At 39.4% G+C, this 19,995-nt stretch overlaps 1 protein-coding gene and 1 long non-coding RNA gene across 3 annotated transcripts in view; one reads left to right on the plus strand and one right to left on the minus strand.

Moving 5' to 3' along the window:
- The window catches only part of LOC128796000 (uncharacterized), a 237,953-nt gene that overhangs the window by 208,930 nt on the left and 9,028 nt on the right, over window positions 1-19,995 (plus strand). The window lies entirely within an intron of this gene.
- Window positions 16,040-19,995, minus strand: part of SHISA9 (shisa family member 9) — a 174,916-nt gene continuing 170,960 nt past the window's right edge. For both annotated transcript variants that reach the window (XM_053957215.1, XM_053957214.1), the window contains one exon: window positions 16,040-16,407. In XM_053957215.1, coding sequence (XP_053813190.1) covers window positions 16,040-16,407 — 368 coding nt within the window. The remainder of the gene's footprint in view (window positions 16,408-19,995) is intronic.

Consider the following 19,995-nt stretch of genomic DNA (forward strand, 5'->3'; position numbering starts at 1 on the left):
ATTCTGTCTGACTTGCTATCCATCTTTTTAGACATTTATGAAATATCTGTCTTCATTGCAACCTTCCAAAGATCATGTTTTATCCACTTGTATATTCTGCCACTGCTTACAAAGCTGGAGGTGCATGCAAGGTGCACAAAATCACTTACAGAAAACTGGAGTATGGAGAGCAAATCACGAAGAGCTCATCTGTAGATAAAGTGTGGAAGTGAAAACATGTTATTAAAGGCAGCCTTTCATCCTTTTAAAAGACAAAACCAATACTGAAATTAGGAGAAATCTTGTATCTAAAAACTCACAAGCTTCAGATGGCTCTAAGTCACTCTTAGGGAATTGTTAAAACAAGCACTTTACTTTTATTATTAGTTTCACAGGAAAACCAAATTTTTTATGGCATGATTTCATGACTTTGACTTGAGGGAGCTTCCTCCAGCAGTAGACTACAGGCTTTCTTTCAGTTCAGTAGCCAAAAACAATTTTAGACAAATCTCATGCTGAAATGAAACTCCCTTTCTTAGGTATTTTTTAGCAATAAACCCCTTATTATACAGCAGTTTAACAGAGAATGAAGAGACTAATTAATGCTATAGTGACAATTTTCTCCAGTAAAGAAGTAAAAATTGCACTTCCAATCTGAAAATGTTTGTTTATATTAAATTGCTACGACCAAAATGAAAAATTCCTGCAAATTGAAAATTATATTGAAACAGGATCAAAATGTCAACAAATTATGAAAATCTATCAAGATCTACTAAGGGATCCCAAATTACCTTAAATTGCTCAGGCCTTTCAGAACTCACCACTTGCTACCAGTGACTGGTTTTGTTCCAAAAACTGGTATTAGGTATTGCTAGATCTTTAAAAACTGTTCTTCACTTTGCTCTCTATTTTTGCAGTCAGAGACTTGCTTTCCCCTTTTTGTTCAGTTGGTTTTGTTTTGGGTTTTTGTTGTTGCTTTGTTTTACCTTTTCAGAATGTTTAAGGAATGGCATTTTATTTAAAAAAAAAAAGAGAAAATATTTAGTAAGAAGTCTGCAACTGTCCTACAACTTGGTAACTTCATTTGCTTAGAAGAGGGAGTGTATTGTAAAAGGGAAATGACGCATTAGGAATAGACTTTATCTGCAAGCTAGGATTTTCTACTGTATGCTACTTTAGATTATAAATATATACATTAATTTAAATTTATGTAAATAATGAATAAAACTAATGTAACAACAGCTAGTATTTTAGGCCACAGAATAAAAGATTTTAGGTAATTCCTCTTTTTGTGGAGGTTAGAATTGTTACTGCAAGAGAAGAAACTTGCTACAGAAGTGAGTATTGGACAGAACAACCCCAGCAGCAAGAGCTCAGCAGGCTGTGGTGCTGGGCTGGCCAATGCAGCAATTCAGGTGCTGTTATCCCTTGGATTTCGGTGTCCCCGTGGGTTCCAATGAGGGCTTTGGGCCCAGAGCCCCGTGCTGTGAGATGCTCAGAGCGAGTTCAGCCGGAGCCTCCCCAGGGGTCAGGTGCAGGTGACACGGACAGAGCCTCTCCAGTGCCCTGCTGCGCAGGGGCCGCCAGCGAGCAGCTGGCACTGGGCAGGTCAGGGGCACTGCCTGGGAGGATTACATTTGGCCATAATGCTGCCTTGTTTGGGATTTAATCCCTCTGAAGGGATCTGCTGCTACCTGTGGTGAAGCTCTTGATTAGTTCCTTCTAGAATTTACAATGATTTTTAGACTACTGATCCAATTTATACTTCTAGCAGTTTGTTTCTCTTTGAGAATCAAGCTTGTGTATGCAAACTTTTCAAATTATGATTGCAAGCAATATTCAACAAATACCACAAATTTCCCTGTGAAATAGCTAAATAATTGTTTTACATTTACATTTATAAATACTAAATTACCTATTCTATAGTTTAATGAGATCAACAAGCTATCTCTACGTTGCAGACTGAATTGTAGGGATGCTATTTATATTTTATATATAATTTTATTCAACCAGGTCTAGAGTGTTTACAGAGTATGGTTGTCTGTGGATGGTGATACTAGCACAAAAAAAAATTATACGTGGCATTTCTTTGGCACTGTCTGTCAAGGGAGAGGGATCCTCGCTAGGACAAGAGAAAATAAAAATCCTATTTAGTGTTCTTCTTTCAACACATCTCACACTTTACTAATAAAGACCATTATATGGGTTTACAAAACTGAAGACAATGATTCTCATAGAAACAGCACTAGCAGGATGAAACAGTAGCAAAGCAAGTATTGAGAGCAGGAAGAAAATGAGTGGCCCAAACTTATATGAAGTTCTATACTAGATAATTACTTTTTTTTAGATGCACTTTTGCAGTCACATCTGTAGTTTCTGTTATTTAGGCCAAAGTGTTCCACATTCGAAAGATAAAATACCTTGGAGGAAACAATTTATCCTAAGAGTAGTTTTTTGTTTTAATTTTTTAGAAAAGGCTTTAAGGGATGAAAGGGATAACATTAAAATAATCACTGCTGCTGCTAATTTGAGTTTCCTGGCATGGTCTTCATTTGCTGATGGTGAACTCACTGAGGAGAGAATTAACATGCTTGGGGTTTTTCTGTTGCAAATGTGAGATCCTTGCAATTAAAATTTTAAACAGTTTTTCTACTTCATCAATAAAAGTGTGTACAGACTTTGTAAGTATGGCTTTGGGCTATGTGCACATCTGTATTGTTGATATAAATTCAACTTGCTTTTAGTTTATCGTGCTTTTTCTCTGTAGTGGGTTAATACCAATAACCTGGATTGTTGAGTTTCCTGACAGGGGAGAGAAGTCTCTTTTGTGAGTGTCACTGTCTTTTAGAAATGCCTCTGTGCAGCTCAGAGTCTGATGCTGGCAGCAGCCCACAGCTTCAAACCAGGTCAAAACAGTGAATCCTTGCAGAATGAACTCCCAGGGGGTTCCCCACAGAGCACATGGACAACTTACTAATGCCATAGCAGGAGTTTTAAACATATTATTGACATGCACTCTTGTACCAGCACTTACAGAGGTAATTTTAAAGAATTTATTCATGTGCCTTATGATCTGGTCATAGGAAAATAGAAAGACATTTTCATGCTGTCCTTTGTTGGGTGATGGCAACATTTCCTCAACTATAATTTAGAGTTGTTTTCAAGTTACAGGCATAGCAGTGCGTAACATTTCCTATTTATTTTTTCCTTATCCCTGGAATCTTTCTCAGAGGAGTCTTTGTAGATGAGTCCATCCTCTGTGCTTACTAAAAAACTGGTGATTATACTTTAAGTTATTCAGTTATCCTTAGAATCTATCTTTTGTTAGTGTGATTTGGGTTTGTGTAATTTCTTCATGCCAGAGCTATAGATTTTCATGTTTTTGATATTGTTGCTGTCTGATTAATTTATTCTCAAATCCTCCTCTTTCCATAATTTTCTTTTTTTGTTCTGGGAAAGCCCACTGATTTAACTAATGTATCCAGCACTGATTTCTGAACAGCTGCTAATAATAAGAAAATTGTCTTGATGGTTATTCTTGACTCTGAAGAATGAGCATGCAAGCAAGTTGGGGTTTTTTTGTTGGTTTTTTTTTTTTTTTTCACTTTCCAGGATGTTTGGCTTGTTTGGAGAGCTCTCATGTCAAATCCCTTTTATCTGTAATTACAACGCATTATGATTTCATCTTGGTGCCAAGGGGACAGCAAATGCCTGAAGGGAATAGTGAAGTCCCATTTATTTATCTTAAGGCCAGCTTTTGGTCATGGTGACATCATTGCCTAAATTCTCAGTCAATTTATTTGTTTGTAGCTTTAACCCTGTGTGTGCATCCCATGGCAGCCTGGAGTTTGTCTATGAACTCTGCTGGGAGCAGCTGGGAATGTATTCCTTTCCTTACCTTTTCCCCTTAAATAGTATGAGCTAGATTATTTGTCCCAGGAAACTGACAGTCAGAAGACAGGTTGTTTTATACAAATAACTGATCTTTTAAACTGAGCTAATTAACTTTTTAACTGAACTGATACAAAAAATCAACTGTTTCATCCTAAATGATGGAGGAAGTCCATTTCAGGCTAGGAAATGGAACCTGTGGTTTTTGGAAGCCCTGTCTTGCTTCATGGTTCAAAGCCTGTCCTACCTCCCTTCTTTATTCTTCTGCCCTTTCCAGTGCTTCCATGGAATTTAGAGTCATGATTTATTCAGACTGTAGCTCTGAGCTGACTTGCAGAGGTAGATTCTTTCCTTACCTCTGAGATCATGTCATCTGTGTGGGATGTTATATTGAAGATCAGGATTTTGACCTTTTAGAAAGTGTGGCTGGCTGCCACGGAAGGACATGCAATGAAAGAGCTACTGTTAAATGTAAAAATGAAGTTGATATTGGTAATGTGTAATAAGACAGTTGGAGTAGTTTCTGCCTCAGGATTCTTTGTTCCCAGACAGTCTGTAGCATGTCTGAATATATGTGCTTTTAGCTGCTGTGTAAATCTGTCTGGGCAACATTATGCACTGATTTGCAATTGCAGTGTAGCAACACTGAATTTGGGGGAAACAGCAGATACCTTTATGCTTCTAATTACAGCTTTCATCTGCTGCTAACTGATAAAAGGATGTGAGAAAAACCTCATTCCTAGGGAAAAAGACTTTCTGCCCCATCTTTGCTTTGGGCCTTGAAGAGAAAATAATAGGAGAGCTGTAATGGCCTTTGAATGGTCCATCTTTCTTCAAGAAGGGTTCTGAAATATCTAATCATTCTTGACAGAATCAGTTCAATGTTTCTTTAAAATCATTTAGCAATGGAAACTCTACAGCCTCTGTATATAATGCATTTCATTGCTTGTCATTCCACGCCATTCAAAAGGGTTTTCTTCTAATACTTGACTACACTGTGCTTACACCAATGAGAGGTTCTTTTCCTCTCTCTGGTGGTGTATGTTATTTTCTTCTTTTTGGCAGCTCTTTGCATAGATATAATAATGTAATCTAAAACATGATTTATTGTCAGTTGCTGACTATATTTTGTCTTCTTAAAAAAAATCCTCTGTGTTTTTTAAATATCAAGGGATCAGTGTCAGCCTCGATGTTTATATATGTCACTCCTTACCTGCACTGCCAGTGGTATAAGCGGAGAAGCTGAAATAATAACCCAGAATAACCCAGGCTGGAAGGGACCTTGAGTGGACATCTGGTCCAACCTTTAATGGGAAAGGCAGCCTAGATGACATGATCCAGCACCCTATTCACTCAGGTCTTGAAAATCCAGTGATGGGGATTCTGCCACATCCCTGGCCATGTAGCTGCAGTGTTTAATTGTTCTCACTGTAAAAAAAAATTGTTTCTTTTACTGAGATGAAATATCCCCCAGTGCAACTTGCACCCAGCTGCACCAGCCACCCATGTGGCTCCTTGTGAAAAGAGAGCTGAAAAGGTGTCCCTTTTCAGCCACCCTTTAAAGTACTGGAATAATATGATGAAGTTCTTCATGAGCCTTTTCTTCTCAGGGAAGGTTAGGATGAGACCCAACTCTTTCCATATTCTAGACATGAATGGTTTTATCCTTTTTTCAGGGACTCTATTGCAAAATATGTAATCTGCACATAATACCTCTCTTCAGTTATCTGTTCTGCAGCATAAACAGCTGCAATTTTTCCATTGTTTTCCTCACAGTTTGTTTTCTCTACACCTTTGCTTATTCATACTCATTGTTTAAGTAATAACTAATTATAATAACCTTACCAATTTTTTTCTTCCCTAGTACTTTCCAGTTGGCCCTTGTATCTCTGGAATAATGATGGCCAAGGCTTGGCACAATATTCTAGCTGAGGCTTTATTACCTCTGAGCAGGGTGGGAAGATTGTGAATTTACTATTTGACCTCTCTGAATTTCTTGACTCATAGGCAGCTTTTGCATTGTTAGAATTCCAAGCCCTGAATTTTGCAATTCTGCTGCCTGAGCTGTTATTCTGAAACGTGTTTGTCTATGCTCTCATTCCTACCTGTCATATAGAATAATGGTGTGTATGTGATACTGTGCAACATCCTCAGTGCTCCATCCTGTTTAGTTCATGCCCCCATGCTATGTGGTGAACACCTTTGGATTCCTATATTGTTTTTCTTCTTTTTTAAGCTGATAGGAGTTACACATAAATTTAATACTTTTCCTCACTGACTTAGGCAATGAAACACAAATGCATTTTTGTAGTTTAAAGCAAACTTTTGAAGAATATTGCCTGATTCCTTTGTGTGGTTTATTAGAAGGTTTCTGATAATTGCGTTCTTCCATTAGTCATATTTTACAGTAGGCTAATTTAACCCACATTTCCCTAATTTATAATGAAAATGACACAAACCAGATTAAGAAATCTTGATAAAGTAGATGATATCTATTGCTACTTGCCATCTTTTGGTTTGGAGACCTTACCATTAGAAATGAGCCATCAACTTTTAAGATGTCACTGGGTGGACTCAGGGCAGAAATCTACACCTCTATCAGGATGCTCAGGGGAAATTTTCTCTGCTTACCAACAAAGCTCCAGAAGTGCCTTCCCTGCTAACATTCCAATTTGTCTGAAGTTTTGGATGACAACCTTATGAAACAGCTTTCTGGCAATTCTTCTCCTGTTGCTGAAAGAAAAGACAAAAAGAGATGAGAGAATAGAGCTCCTCTCTATTACAACTTCAAGCCTTACACACAGGAATATGCACCGAGGAATTAGGATTCTGGGTGTATATGAGATGGTCTCCCAAGGGAAACAGGCATGTCATGCAGCTTGAGAGATTGTATAGCTTGAAAATAGTAGAAAACATGATACGGAATCGTATGTTAGGAGATAAGATGCTTTTTATTCCCATCTGTGCTTCAGGGGTTGAATTGGCAGCAAATTCGAAAACCTTTACTAGGCAACAGAAAAGATCAAGAAATATAGTATATGCATAGCAGGGCTTTTGGCAGAACCAAGTCTATGTCCTAAATGGATAATAGAAGCAGGAGCTTAATGTACATCAGGCACTTTCCAGATGTCTTGTGTTTGGTTTTTTGTTTTTGTTTTTTTTTTTTTTAAGATCTCATGCTATATCTGTTTTTGCAGAGCCTTTATGGACAATAGTTTTTTGACCTCTAGTTAAAATGCCTTTCTCCAAGAAAAGCCCCAACCACTATTATTTTTCTGGCATCTATTCTTGTGTAACATATGGATATGTCCCTCTGTGGAGGTTGTGTTGTCTGTCTCAGCTGCTATTCCACATTGATAAAAATACTGGTTCTCTTCTCACTTGTATATATTAACAGCTTGGGTGTAAGTGAACATATATGCCACAGGTTCTGGAGACTTATGATCTCCAAGGGAGAAAAAATGTTTATTATGGCGTCTCTCATGTGGTTCCCTTGTGCAGCTGACAAAGGGGAAATTAGCAGATGGTGTAAAATTTCTCTAGTTATTAGCAGGCAGCACTATCATGGCTATATGTTTTTCCTTACTGCAGCCAAGTCAGTTCTGAAGTTTTGTAACCTTTTTCTTGATCTAGTGGATTTTTTTTTTATAATCTGGTTTTTCCTCTACTTTGTTTGATGACACGAATATGCCCATTCTGACATTAGCAAACCCCAAATTTAGCAGCCAAACAGAATCAACCAGCCAATCCCCAGAGGCAGTGCAGAGGAGAAAGAAAATAGCATTCCATCTTTCTGAAGTAATGTCCTCTGGCTGCTTAACCCTGCCAATGCAAGCTTACTTCTGCTGGTGTTGGTAAGCTGCTCCCTGGGGAGTGTTCTGTGATGCTAGCAGCGTTAACAGAAGGAGTTACATCAGGATGTCTTGCCCATATTTTTCCTTTTTTTTGTTGTTGTTCTTTTCTTGTGTTCGTGTATACATACATATATATATATATATATATATATATGGGATACACTATGTATTCCTCCCATTGTCAGATTATACAATAGAAAAGAGTTTTTAGGACTGTTAATTACTGTAATATTTTACACAGAATAGCTATGCAGTTTTGGAACTCTGTTTTTTTCAGAAGCTTGACCCATCCTCAAAGGTCACAGTTGAAGAGTGAACAAAGCTAATAGAACATACTGCAAATCATCATTACAAAGTCGACTTCATCTGAAGTTGTTTAAATGCCTTGGCTATGCTTCAACCTCTGTGGTATTATTGTATGAGAAAGTATTATTCGCAGTTATAATGCCAGTTATGGCTGGAATATTATAGATATGGGGAATAGGATTTGAGATGGTGAAACATTCAATATTTTCCCTTTACTGAAGTATAGCAGTCTCTTCTACCTCTGTACTCACAGTCCATAAAGACACTGTCTTTTTGAAAATATATGTGTATTGTCTTCCTATTTTGAAAGGAAACATGTTTAAAATGGGAGAATAGACTTTATAGTGCATATAGGAGCTCTTAAAAAAGGAAATTTTTGTATTACTAACTTGTCAACAGAGTCCAACCCGAAGATAACTGAACAGTGATCATCAGTAGATCTGGGGGTGATAGCAAAATTTCCTGCTAATACTCCTCCAATACTGCTGTCTTTGGAGAATATTTCACCTAATAAAATTATGATTTAGTAACAAAATATATTGTACACAGTGAAGTAACAGCCTATGGAATACCGGTATTTATTGTGATGCTAATTTTGTGTAGAAACATGAAAAACATCTTAATAGGTAAGAAGCTAAACATTAATTAAAAGTCAAAGAAGCTATAGAGTGTCTAGCATGGGAGGGTTTGAAGAAATTAGGCAGAAATTCACAAGGGAATTGTATCTGGGACTCAAAATTCAATACTTCGCTGCTGTTTGTAGAAAGCGATAAGATTTATACCTGGATTTTGACTTTATGCAGACTTCAGTATCCTAATGGCTGGAGTAGCTGGTTTTCACAAGGACTTTGAATGTGCACATTGAAGCCAAGCAACAGCCTGAGAGTGGAGTATTCCCTGCTCATTATGAGCTGTGTCAAAGGTACGAGACATCCCAGGAGATGAGATGAGATGCTGGCAGGATAACTGGTTTGCTACAAGGCAATGTTGCAGCCATTATTTTGTTGAACTGCAGTCTCAGCTGTAACTCAGTCTAGAAGATCTGTGCAATCCTGTGGTGTATCTGCTGCATTTCCTTTTCTATACCATTTAGTTGATGTCAGGTTGAGAAAAATCACTTGTAGTGGAGTCTAAAAGTTCTGCATATCAAAGAGTGAGTGTGTGTTGTCTGTGGGTTTTGGTTTTCCACACGCTGACAATCCTGCCACTAACTCAGCAGTGTGGGCTCAGGGCCTTTGCTGTCATAGTCATGCTGTACAATGTTGTGCCACTTGCTGTGTTCAACAGGGCACCTTTGTTCTGAGCACTCTCAGTGTTGTGCTTTTGAGATTCATCTTTTAGAACAGAAAAACAAAAAAAGACAAATCCACAAAAACAAACTCATAAATCACAGTTAGTAAAAACCAGAGCAGTTTGCTCTGCATAGGCAGACTTGTGCAGAGTTCTGTGCCTCACAGCATACACATGTTGTCTCTGCCTTAATGAATCCTGTCAAGTTGCTCTCTATCATCCTTAGTATTATTCCCTGAGCAGTAATGGCAAAATACATTACAGCCCTAAAGGACACTTTTCATCCCTAAACTTTAGACTGTCTCTTCCACAGAATGCCACATTCTTTAGTATTTAATTTTCAAAAGCAGTAAAGTAAATTAGGGATATAGATCCCATCTTCAAAACTGAAATAAGGCCCCTAAAATGTAGTGAGGCAGTTAGGTGGATTTTCCAAGTGAGTCTTACCCTTCAATTGCAGACACAAATGATTTAGGGAGTCAAGCTCCAAAGCTCAGGTGATGTAAAATGTGTCTGTGCATACAGGTGTGCACAAAGTGGGGTTGTTTCCCATCACTGCTACTGTGGCATGAAAGGTGAGAGCCCAGGTGAAGTGCTGGGTGTGAGGTGGTACTCAAGAAGGCTGCAGTTCACTGGAGAGCATCAGTTGTGAAAATACCACACAGTTCTCCTGACCTCTTCAAAGGGGCAGTGGAAAGTAGCAGCCAACTTGCAAAGCCAGTACTGAGGCCACAGTAGTCCTGTCTACCTTTATGTCTTTCAGTTGCAGGATTTTTTCACTTCTAATATAAGCAGGAGTCAACAGGCTGCCTCTGTGCTCAGTAGCCAGTGCAGTCTCCTGCAGGATGTGTATGAAAAACTCCTGCTGAATTGTAACTCTGCCTTGAAAAAAGGAAGAAAAGCAGCCAAAGCCTAGCTTCTCTTCACCTGTGGCAGAGAGAAAAAAGCACAGTTAATCATAGAATCATAAAATGGTTTGGATTGGAAGGATCCTTAAAGATCATCTAGTTCCAACTCCTTATCCAAGTTTTTGCAATGTTTCTGTTGCTTAAAGAAATAATAAGTAGCAGGTAAAGCACTCTTTCCTCTGGGGATCAATTACTTCAAGGACTATATTCACTGAAATTGGCCAAAGTCTCTCTAATAACTGCAGTGAACAAAATGTCAGTGTAAGCCCAAATCCCAGAGAACTTGAGGCCAACTGCTGCATGCAGTGAAAAGAAGAATGTGCTTCTGCTTAGGGGGTGTTAGTGGCTTCACTGACACACCTACTGCGGGGGAGGACTTGTTTCTTTATCAAATAATGCTGCCAATGACCACTGAAAGGCTTGTGGTTTATTACTGGTTTTCAACTCTTGTTTGTATCTCAACCTTGGATTAAACAGCAGCAACACTACCTGACGTTCTCTCTTGATTTAAAATCATCACTTTTGATAGCATATTGTTTGCCCAGCCTTATTTATTGTGAGGGATGCACACAAGGTGTGCAGGGTCAGAAGATGAACTCTGCCAGCACATCAACCCCTATTAATGAGCAGCAATGCTTCTTACCATGTAAATGCAGGAGAAGTTGCCAAGTGAAGGCAGCTAGAGTTGAATTAAATAGACAAGATGCAACTGTGCGTAGCAGTGTATTACAGAATGCATAGAAAAAAACTGAATTCTAACTCTGAATTTTAGCTTTACTAATAAAAAATAAAACCTTTCACAGAATGATTGCTTGGGGATGAAAAATTAGCTTCAAGTTCCCTGCAGACAAAGCGAGGTACAGATCCTCTTCATGCATCCACGAAGGACCTGACTTAGTATAGCAGTGCTTCATGAACTTAGGTGCAAATTGCATCTTATTCTTTTCTGATATGTGAAATGGGAGCAGCAGTAATAGATGGGGGTTCTGAACTTAGCCTCAGGTTAGTCTGAATCCAAAGCTTCCCCTTGCCTGAATGGGTCCCTTAGCTCTGAAGGTGAAAAATGGAATTTAAGGGAGAACACCTTGCTATTGAACAACACCATTATCTCGTTAGAAGAGTGGCTGTGGGATGAGAAGGGCCTATTGAGGGAGCATGGCCTGTTCAGGATTGTTTATTTAGCAGATTCTGACATAGGAAGAATGCCCAAAACTGGGATCAGGCTGTCACAAAGGGCTGTCACTGGGCACAGATACATCTCTCATGCTTTGCTAACATGTTAGGGCCTGAATGAGGTGTGTCAGTCTCTTCATGGTGCATCTTCTGCAGAAATGTTTCCTGCATCCCTCATTTGTATTTGTATGACAGCAGCTTTTGTGCAGATGTGGGGTATAAGCAGTACCCTAATTTGGTCCTGGTTTCATGCTAATGTTACTGACCAAGTTGGCAGGTATGAGGACTCACCTAGTTTGCAGGCTGAGCAAAATTTGAGTTTGGAAATGTCTAAAGCATGAAGTATGAATTCCAAGATCGTTTTACAGACACTTTTCAAAATAGAGCTGTATGACTTTCCCACTGATAAAAATAACAGTGTTCACTTTTTGGTAATGTGGTACTCATCCTATGATCACATTTTCAGCAGCAGATGATATATGAAATTATATAGTTTAATACAATAATATTGCCTGTCGTAACTGTTTTTAGCAAAATAAAATTATCTATGCCAAATAGAAAGTTGATATAATTACAGTGAAGACTATATTTTTCATTGGAAGTCCTTCATGTATTCAAGAATAGAGACCGGGATTAAATAAAGTGCTCAAGATTGTATGCAAAAGGGATTTGTGGACTAGGGTTATTTATTTAGTACCCAAAATTTAATAAGAATAGAGCAAAGCATGAGTCTTTTCCCAGATCTATTAAAATCTAAAGTTGTGAGTCGTGGAGACACCTCATAATGTGAAATCTCATGAGACCTGATCCTCTATTTATATAAGCCATCATATCTTCAGTTTGTCTAAGCTAAGGACCTTAGCTCTGAAGATTTAGTCATGAGAACATATGTTTCCAGGGTAAAGGGCTCTAAACAGAAGCCTTTGGGCTTTTAGACTCTGTAGCTCTGTCTTCATCCTTTCTTGCCAGTGCACTTTTCTGTTTGTGTCACTGCATCTGTGTTAAGATCAAAGAGCCCTATGGAAGAAATGCTGATGGGAGCCCAGTGCCATTCTTGCCAATGGTGTCAAAAGAGTCAGGCTGTCATAAGCAAGAAAAAAAAAAACATGTGGAAACACAAAATCACATTCCAGTGGGTTTTCTTGGGAGATTTTCATGTACCTGAAAGAACAAAAGCTATGCTGACACACTAATACTAGCAAAGCAGTTGGCCCTTTTGCCATCTGTGATTCCAGTCAGGAATTTGCTGCTAGAAACAGCAGGTGCATAGATGGGCTGGTGGTGGAGCTGTAACAGGAAGTTGTGCCTACTGCAGGTTAGGCTTGTGTTCCACTGGGCTCCCCAGGCTTCCCTATGGGTTCCAAGGATGCCCAGAATTTTCCCGGCACTGATCAGATTCTGTACGTCTCTCCTAAGCCCTATGGCAGAAAAAGATTGTTTCTGTAGTTGTACCTGAGACAGGGAAATGCTCCTGTAACAAAAAATGGGGCTTTTGTGCACTATTCCCTGGCACCCATAAAGGTGTATATTGAAAATGAGATTTTTCAACTATGTAAAAAGGCTAATTCTGGAGACTTTTGAATTGATGTTTTCCCTCTGATAATGTGTCATGGCTTCCAAAGGCTCATTAACTGTGTAAAGAATTTGCACAAGGTCATGCAGTAAGTGGATTCTGAAGCTGGGTTTCCTGACTCCCTCTTTCTTGTTCTGAAATTTATTCACTATCATTTTAGCAAAGAAAGGAGAAGAAGCTACCCAAACCCTATACTAAGGTTCTGTCAGCTTTACGAGCCATTAGCACTACTGAAAGCCTGTAAGGACTTTCTTTTTCAGCAGAATTGGTACACAGATGTTGTGTACAGGATATTCTCTAATAAATATATAAAATTTTTGAAGTAGTATACATCAGTGTTTCATTTGCTGTCACTGAGTTGTTGCAATGCTTGGACATATCTGAAGCTTCTTGCAAAACTCACATGAATTCATGAGGATCAGCCTCTGGCCTTGGGCATGCTTATCTTTTTGTTGTTTTTCCTCAAAACATTAACTGATCAAGTGGCACAAGGTGTGTGTTGTGTTTACAGGGCACATGAAGTTTTGCAAGGCTGGCAATCCCTGTGTATCCTGTGTTACTAACAGGCAGTCATAGAGTCACACAGTGGTTGGGCCTGGAAGGAGCCTCAGACATGACCCAGCTTCTCCATAATGCAGATAACATGCAGCTGATTTCCAAAGAACCCCTTGGTCACACTTGCAAAGGCAAACCATCCTTTGTGCTGATATGAATCCCGCTGGCTGCAGTAAGATTCTCCAAAAGCTCAGTTTAGTCTCAAAAATTGGCAGTGATACAAGTTTAGGAATGAGCCAACAAGTTGGATTCACTTAGAATCAGTTTTATTGCCAGGTAAGAAATTCATAGTAATATAGTGAATACATATGTTTACAAATAAACATTCTTAAAAAACAAACAAACATTTTATTGTAGGAAGTATTATTGGTATCATAAACTCTGTAGTTAACAAGTATTAACACGGGTTTACTTACAGAACATACAGTTACTAAAATATTTCCACATAAAATATGCTCAAGTTACACGAAAACTGTGTGAATTAAGAGTGCAGCTGTAATGTGTATCTAAAGCATATGGATTAACAGCAACATTCCATAAAGGGTCAAATTAAGTCAGCCAGTTGTGAAGGCAATAAAGATTAAAGGAATAAAAGTAAGATAGTGGAGAGTCTGGGTTGTGTGCAAAGTATTTGTCTTGTGGGCTTTGTCCACTTCTGATAGTCTTAAAACACATGATCATAAAATTTAGCAGCACACTTATGGAGAGATACCAGTGTTCTCAGGATGCAAATCAATCTTGATATAGCTAAAAAAAATGGTATCTCCATTTAACCAGATTTCAAAATCTTAGCCCTTGCATCCTTGACTAAGCAGAAGCACTGACAGTCAGTTGAGTACAGTAAGAAATGCCACTTCCAATTCTTCTTACAACATAACAGTTCTCACTCCTCCCTGAATACTCTTCCAGACCTAATCTCCCGAAGAATTGACAGCTGGTGAGGATGCAACTGTAGTAGGACAGCTAGTTGGGATTTAGCCAAGTGACTTACATTGCAGGAAGGGCAGGAATTTACTGAAAGACTGAACGCATTGCCTGCCATCCCATCCCAACTCTGTCTCTTTGTGGATGTGCTGAAGCCTTTACAGGCCCAGGACTGTGAGTTTGCTACCAGTGCCCAGTTCGAGTGGTTTTACTCACACAAACAAGGCATCCTGCTCATCAGAGCCACAGTCAAGACCATGAGTCCAATTGTTTATTTAGTTTAACCCCAGATCTCTTATGTTTGAGGCTGGACCAGCCTCTTCCACCACACAGCCCACCAAGAGGGAATGCCACTAGAGAAAGCCAAACAGTTGAGACAATATACCAGATAACATTTACTTGAACTACAGAGAACTACCATGGCTAAAAGCAAATACAAAATGAGAGACTAGAGGGGAAAAGCTGAAATTGGGAAAATGAAGGGGCTAACTAAATAGTCTTGACTGTGCAACCACTGCATGGAGATGTAGTCCAGTTTCCTTTTGGAACAAACAGAGGAGGCTGAGCAGGGCAGAACCCTTGTCATCCTTAGCAAAACATGAGGAAATAGCTTAAAGGAACAGAGGGGTCACTTTGAAGAACAAGACTGTCATTGAACAATAGTAATACAGTAAAGGCACCACCCACGCTTAATTTCAGTCTGAAGCAGTTGAAGATAGGCAAAACATTTAGGTGAAGAAAAAATCCTGACAGTCTGCAAAGTGAGAAGTTACCATCTGCCTGAAAACAGGAGGACTGAGAGGGAATATTCTGATGCCCTTTTTCCCCCAGCAGCTTTCTTTGTCATATGAAGTGTCTCTTCTTATTTTGGAGGTTCCCAAAAATTTCAAATCAAACGAAGTAAACTGAAATGAAATCTTCTGTTGTTATCATCCTGCTGAATTCTCTACCAGCCAGAAAGGTCCCATATGCTCTTAATCATAACAGTCATTATAAATTCCTTGTGAAAGTGTCTTTGTCCCTTATTGTATATATATTTTTTGCGTTCTCTCTAGGATGGTGTGAAGGTACAATAGTAGATGTTAGGGATCGTACCAAGATGTTTGCTCTCAGTTTTTCACAGGTCTAGTGATTCTTAATAGGTTTTATACAAAATTCCTCTCTGAAATAATATATTACAGCATAGTGTTCTCTCTCTCTTCCTCTGTCTCAAGGCAGGAACATAGTGTAAATGTTTAAGCAGACATAAAGTTTCTCTAGATTGTGCTACTTCTCATCATGGATTTTAGTTTCAAGTAAAAAAATTTAGTCACAAGGGTTTGTGTTCCATTGTGAAATACAAATGGAGTTTATAATTCAACCTTCAGTGTGTATTGCTGAATGGTATTAACCCACTCTTCGGCCTACAGCTGGCTGGATACCAAGAGTGTCCAGGTGGAAGTTCCTTCCTTCTGTTTACTCTTTTTTTGTTGTTTAATTTCTTTTTTTTTTTTTTGCCTTTTGGTTGAGTGTTTGTGTTGTGTATACATTTGCATGTGGTTTTTAAAGGATTTCATTAAAAAAAAAAAAAGAGAAAGAAAACAAACTCAAACAGTTACTTCTGTCTTGCTGTTGGTTATGAAGTATGGCTGTGGGCCCAAGTAGTGCTGGCTCCGGGTGGTCAGCGGGTCACTTAGCGTCGGGTCTCCCATGCCGTGCTTGCCCTTGTTTGTGAACGCTTGCCGCCTCAGGGACGGGTCGTTGGGATCCCAGGTCTTGTAGTGGGAGTTGTAGCCCAGGGGGTGTGTGTGTATCTTGCCCATCCTGGATTTCCCGTTCTGCCTGGTGAGCCCGCTGTCGATGGTGTAGGCCCTCTCCTCGTCCAGGCGCACCGGGTGGAGGGGCAGGCTCCCCTTGGCAGCCAGCTCGGCCAGGTGTCGGCGCTTGGTGTAGAAGTCATCGTTGACTTTGTCAGCTATTCGGGGTCAAAAGGGAGAGGGGGCAAAAAGAATCAGTTGGACACAAGAAAAATGGTTTACAGTAGATCTTATATCTGCAGACCAGAACATTTACTGCTACATCAGTAAGAGAAATCCACACCGCCTCCCGGCCCTTATTTTTGCTCTGGAACAGAGTTTTGGATGCCATTGTGCCAGGCTTTCATACATGCAGACAAAACCCTGTTGCCCTTGAAGAAAGGACTGTCCCTGCCCCAAATCACTCAGGTTGTACTGACATTTACATTATGGGGAGAAGTCCTATGAATCTCATCACTGTTTATGTCACATAGCACAGGAAATTTGGGAATCCTACAGAAGTACACAGCCTTTCCTGGGAATACTGAGGCATCTTGGGTCACATTGCTGTGTGAGAGCCAAGCCCTTTAAATGCAAAGTGGCTCGTGGGTGTTTAACCCAGCCAGCTGTAAGGTCTGGTGGTGTGTGATGAGTTGGACCCGTTCCTGTTCAATAATGCCTCAGGACAATATTGAGAATGGGATCTGTTCTCCTAAATGGTCGGAAGTTCACTAATGCTTTATGGGGCTGAAAATACTTTGGGTTGTTGAAGGTTGGGTATTTACCCTGTGATTTTATGGACCGTGAAAATCCTAAATTCCAGGTTCTGACATAATTTTCTGGGGTCAGTGCCACTAAGAAATACAGCAACAGCCCTGCCAACAAATACTGCATTGCAGTTCTCAAATCAGGATTTTGCCCTCTGTGATTTCCTAGGCAAATATCTTCCAGTGCACGCTTTTGCTCAAGTTTGTTATTGCTGGCATTTATTTGGCCTTGCTTGAAACTATGAACCATGCTTAGGAAGCTAAAGGCATTCTGCAGAAATCCAGCAACTCATTTCAATTTTGAGACTGAGGTTTAAGGGAAGCTTAACTGAATTTCATTTTTAAAGATCTTTCCTTTTATGTAAAGAGTGTTTATTTTCCCGCTTCAAAAATTTAGATGTTCATTTAAGATAGTGTCAAATACATAGATCAACTGGCACTGTGTTAATCAGCAGTGGTGTGCTTGGAATATATATTGTGTCAGTCTGGATTTGACTTCTGCTGTGCCCTAGCTGGATCCATCATTTTCCTTGAAGCCATGCTACATAAGGCTTCTCTGCAGAAATCTGGTACATCTAGCTGTCTGTACAGCTCATCTCCTTTTGCCTTCATGAGGTTTTTAATTCCCTGCACTGTTTTTTGTGTAGCTTCCTTATTTTGTTCTCGCTTGAGTATTCCTAGGAGGCTTTTGGTGCACTTTGAATTTTCTCCCTGTCTCTAGTTCTGAACTGGATCTTTATGCGAGGCAGGGAAATTCCCAGGAGCATCATGTTAATCTTCAAGATCAGGCTTCAGTTGTGCATCCCCGTTGTCCTGGCCCCTATCAGGGAGGAATATTACCAAAGGCAGTTGCTATTTATTACCTCATGACATTTTTGGAATAAATGATTGTGCAACTGGACTCTGCTCTTAAATCCTTAATTGTGTCATTAAAGAGGTGTTTCATCTCCAGTGGGCTGAAATTGCTCCTTTCTGTGCTGTCAGATTGGGCTTTGTGTGTTTTACCCAACTCCATCTGTTTCCATTTTCAGGCATTGAGTGAATGCTTTTCTATAGCATACAGGTGTCTTCTGCTTGAAACAAATCACAGAATGTAGATAATGGCCTGCTCTCATTTCAGCCCAGGGTGTGCAGTTGCAATTGCTGATAGACCTGTCATGTGTTACAAAGAGAGTCTGTGAAGTTCTGCTTTGATTTTGGAGTGAGTTGTTTCATTTAGAGCTGTAATCTGAATAATCAAGAAGTTGTACCTATTTCTCCCTGAAAGAGCTGTTTCCAGTTCTACATGTGGCTTGTCCTTTTAATTTGTTAATATTCTCTGAATGTCACAGAACCATTATGAATAAAAACAGGCTGGAAATGCATTTGCATTACTATTATCTCATTAATCTGTTATCAAGAATTGGAAAAAATGGTTGTAGAAAAGGCACTGTGAATATTCACACAAGTCTTCATTTATACAAATTTTTATATCAAAGGCACGGCAGGCCAGCTGTTAGGGGAACGAGTTTCCATGTCATATGACTTAGACCTTGGCTATTTATGAAAAGTCACACTAGCTTATATAATTTAAATTCAGCACAGTTAATTATGTCCAGCTTTTAATAGAGATACATTTGTATGCCTGTTTCACACTTAAATTAGTTTAATTTGCATACAAAAATTTAAAATTTAGCTAATCTAACATAATAGAGTAAATGTGTAAGTTTGTAGTTTTAATTTTATATTAGTTATGTTGCAGCAATTTGTCTTCTGTAGCCAAGATCTTTAATCAGCTGCAAGGTAAATAATGACTTCTCTTTCTAGAAATAGCAGTGGCGGTGCAGCTATGTAAATAATGACCAAAAATTGCAGATATTTTTATTTCCTAGCTTTGCCTGCCGTTTTTCCCTTTGAGGCCACAACAAGCTGACACTACGTCCTCAGTTTCTGTTAATTTTTTCTCACGGGCACCTTTTCCCACTGCAATGGTCCTGGGTCTCTGAATTTTATCAGACATTCAGGTCTCTGAATTTTATCAGCCATTAGATATGCCACTCCAATCACACTGAGGATGATGTCCTACAGAAGAGTAAATCGTATTTCTGTTGTATATAAAGGAGACCTTCACTGTTGAAACAGGGAGGAAGAAATCAGCCTCACAAGGACTGTGCCTCTGACACATCTCAAGTTGGTTTTGCTCGTTTATGCCATGTTAAAATTCCAGATTTTCAACTCTTTGTTTCTTGTGGAAAACCACACAGAAAGCGAAAAAATTAATTCTGTAAATCTGGGTCCATTGAAGTTGCTTTAACTAACATAGTCCATAGTCCTTTCTAGGGACTTCTCAACTGTTCTCTGGAAACTGGGCTTGAAAAAAACAAACCAGGATGGGAACTGTAAATCCTCATCAGCAAAGTCAAGCAGAAAGCTGGCAAACAGCTGCCAAGTGGCCGATTTTGTGTTTTGTGTGGCAGTGCCAGTGTGGGAGAGCTGCTGTTTGTGTTTGTCCTGATCAAGTAACACTTTGCAGGCTTTGCCTGAGGACTCTTCCCTGTGCCTCGGAGTTCAGTGCTGGCAGTGACAGGCGACCCTGCACTGAACATTTTGACTTCCCTCCATCCTCTTTTCTTTCTGCTTGCACGTGCAGGTGGACACACAGGCACTGGTACCTAAAAGTGGGGGAGGAGATACCATTGTAGCCAATATGAGCAAAATCAGCAGTGATAAACCTGAATTGTTCAGTTGCTCAAGAGGGCTTTTGGCAGCTCTTAGCGCCGTCCTTGTTCTTTCATGCAGGTTTCATAATAGCAGTGGGCTGTGCCCTGTGTGCGTGACCTGATGCTACTACAGTGTAGAAACAGGTCTTTGCTTTTCATTTTCAAAGCAGAAAAGATTCAGAACAGTAATATTGAGTATGATTTTGTAACAAATGGTTTACCAAGAAAAGTATATTAATAGTATCCTGAAGCCAACTACTTTAAAAATCAACTGTGAATCTGAGGGAGTTTGTTTTTCTTC

This window comes from Vidua chalybeata, chromosome 16 (assembly GCF_026979565.1).
Source record: "Vidua chalybeata isolate OUT-0048 chromosome 16, bVidCha1 merged haplotype, whole genome shotgun sequence".
NCBI classification, from domain to species: Eukaryota; Metazoa; Chordata; class Aves; order Passeriformes; family Viduidae; genus Vidua; species Vidua chalybeata.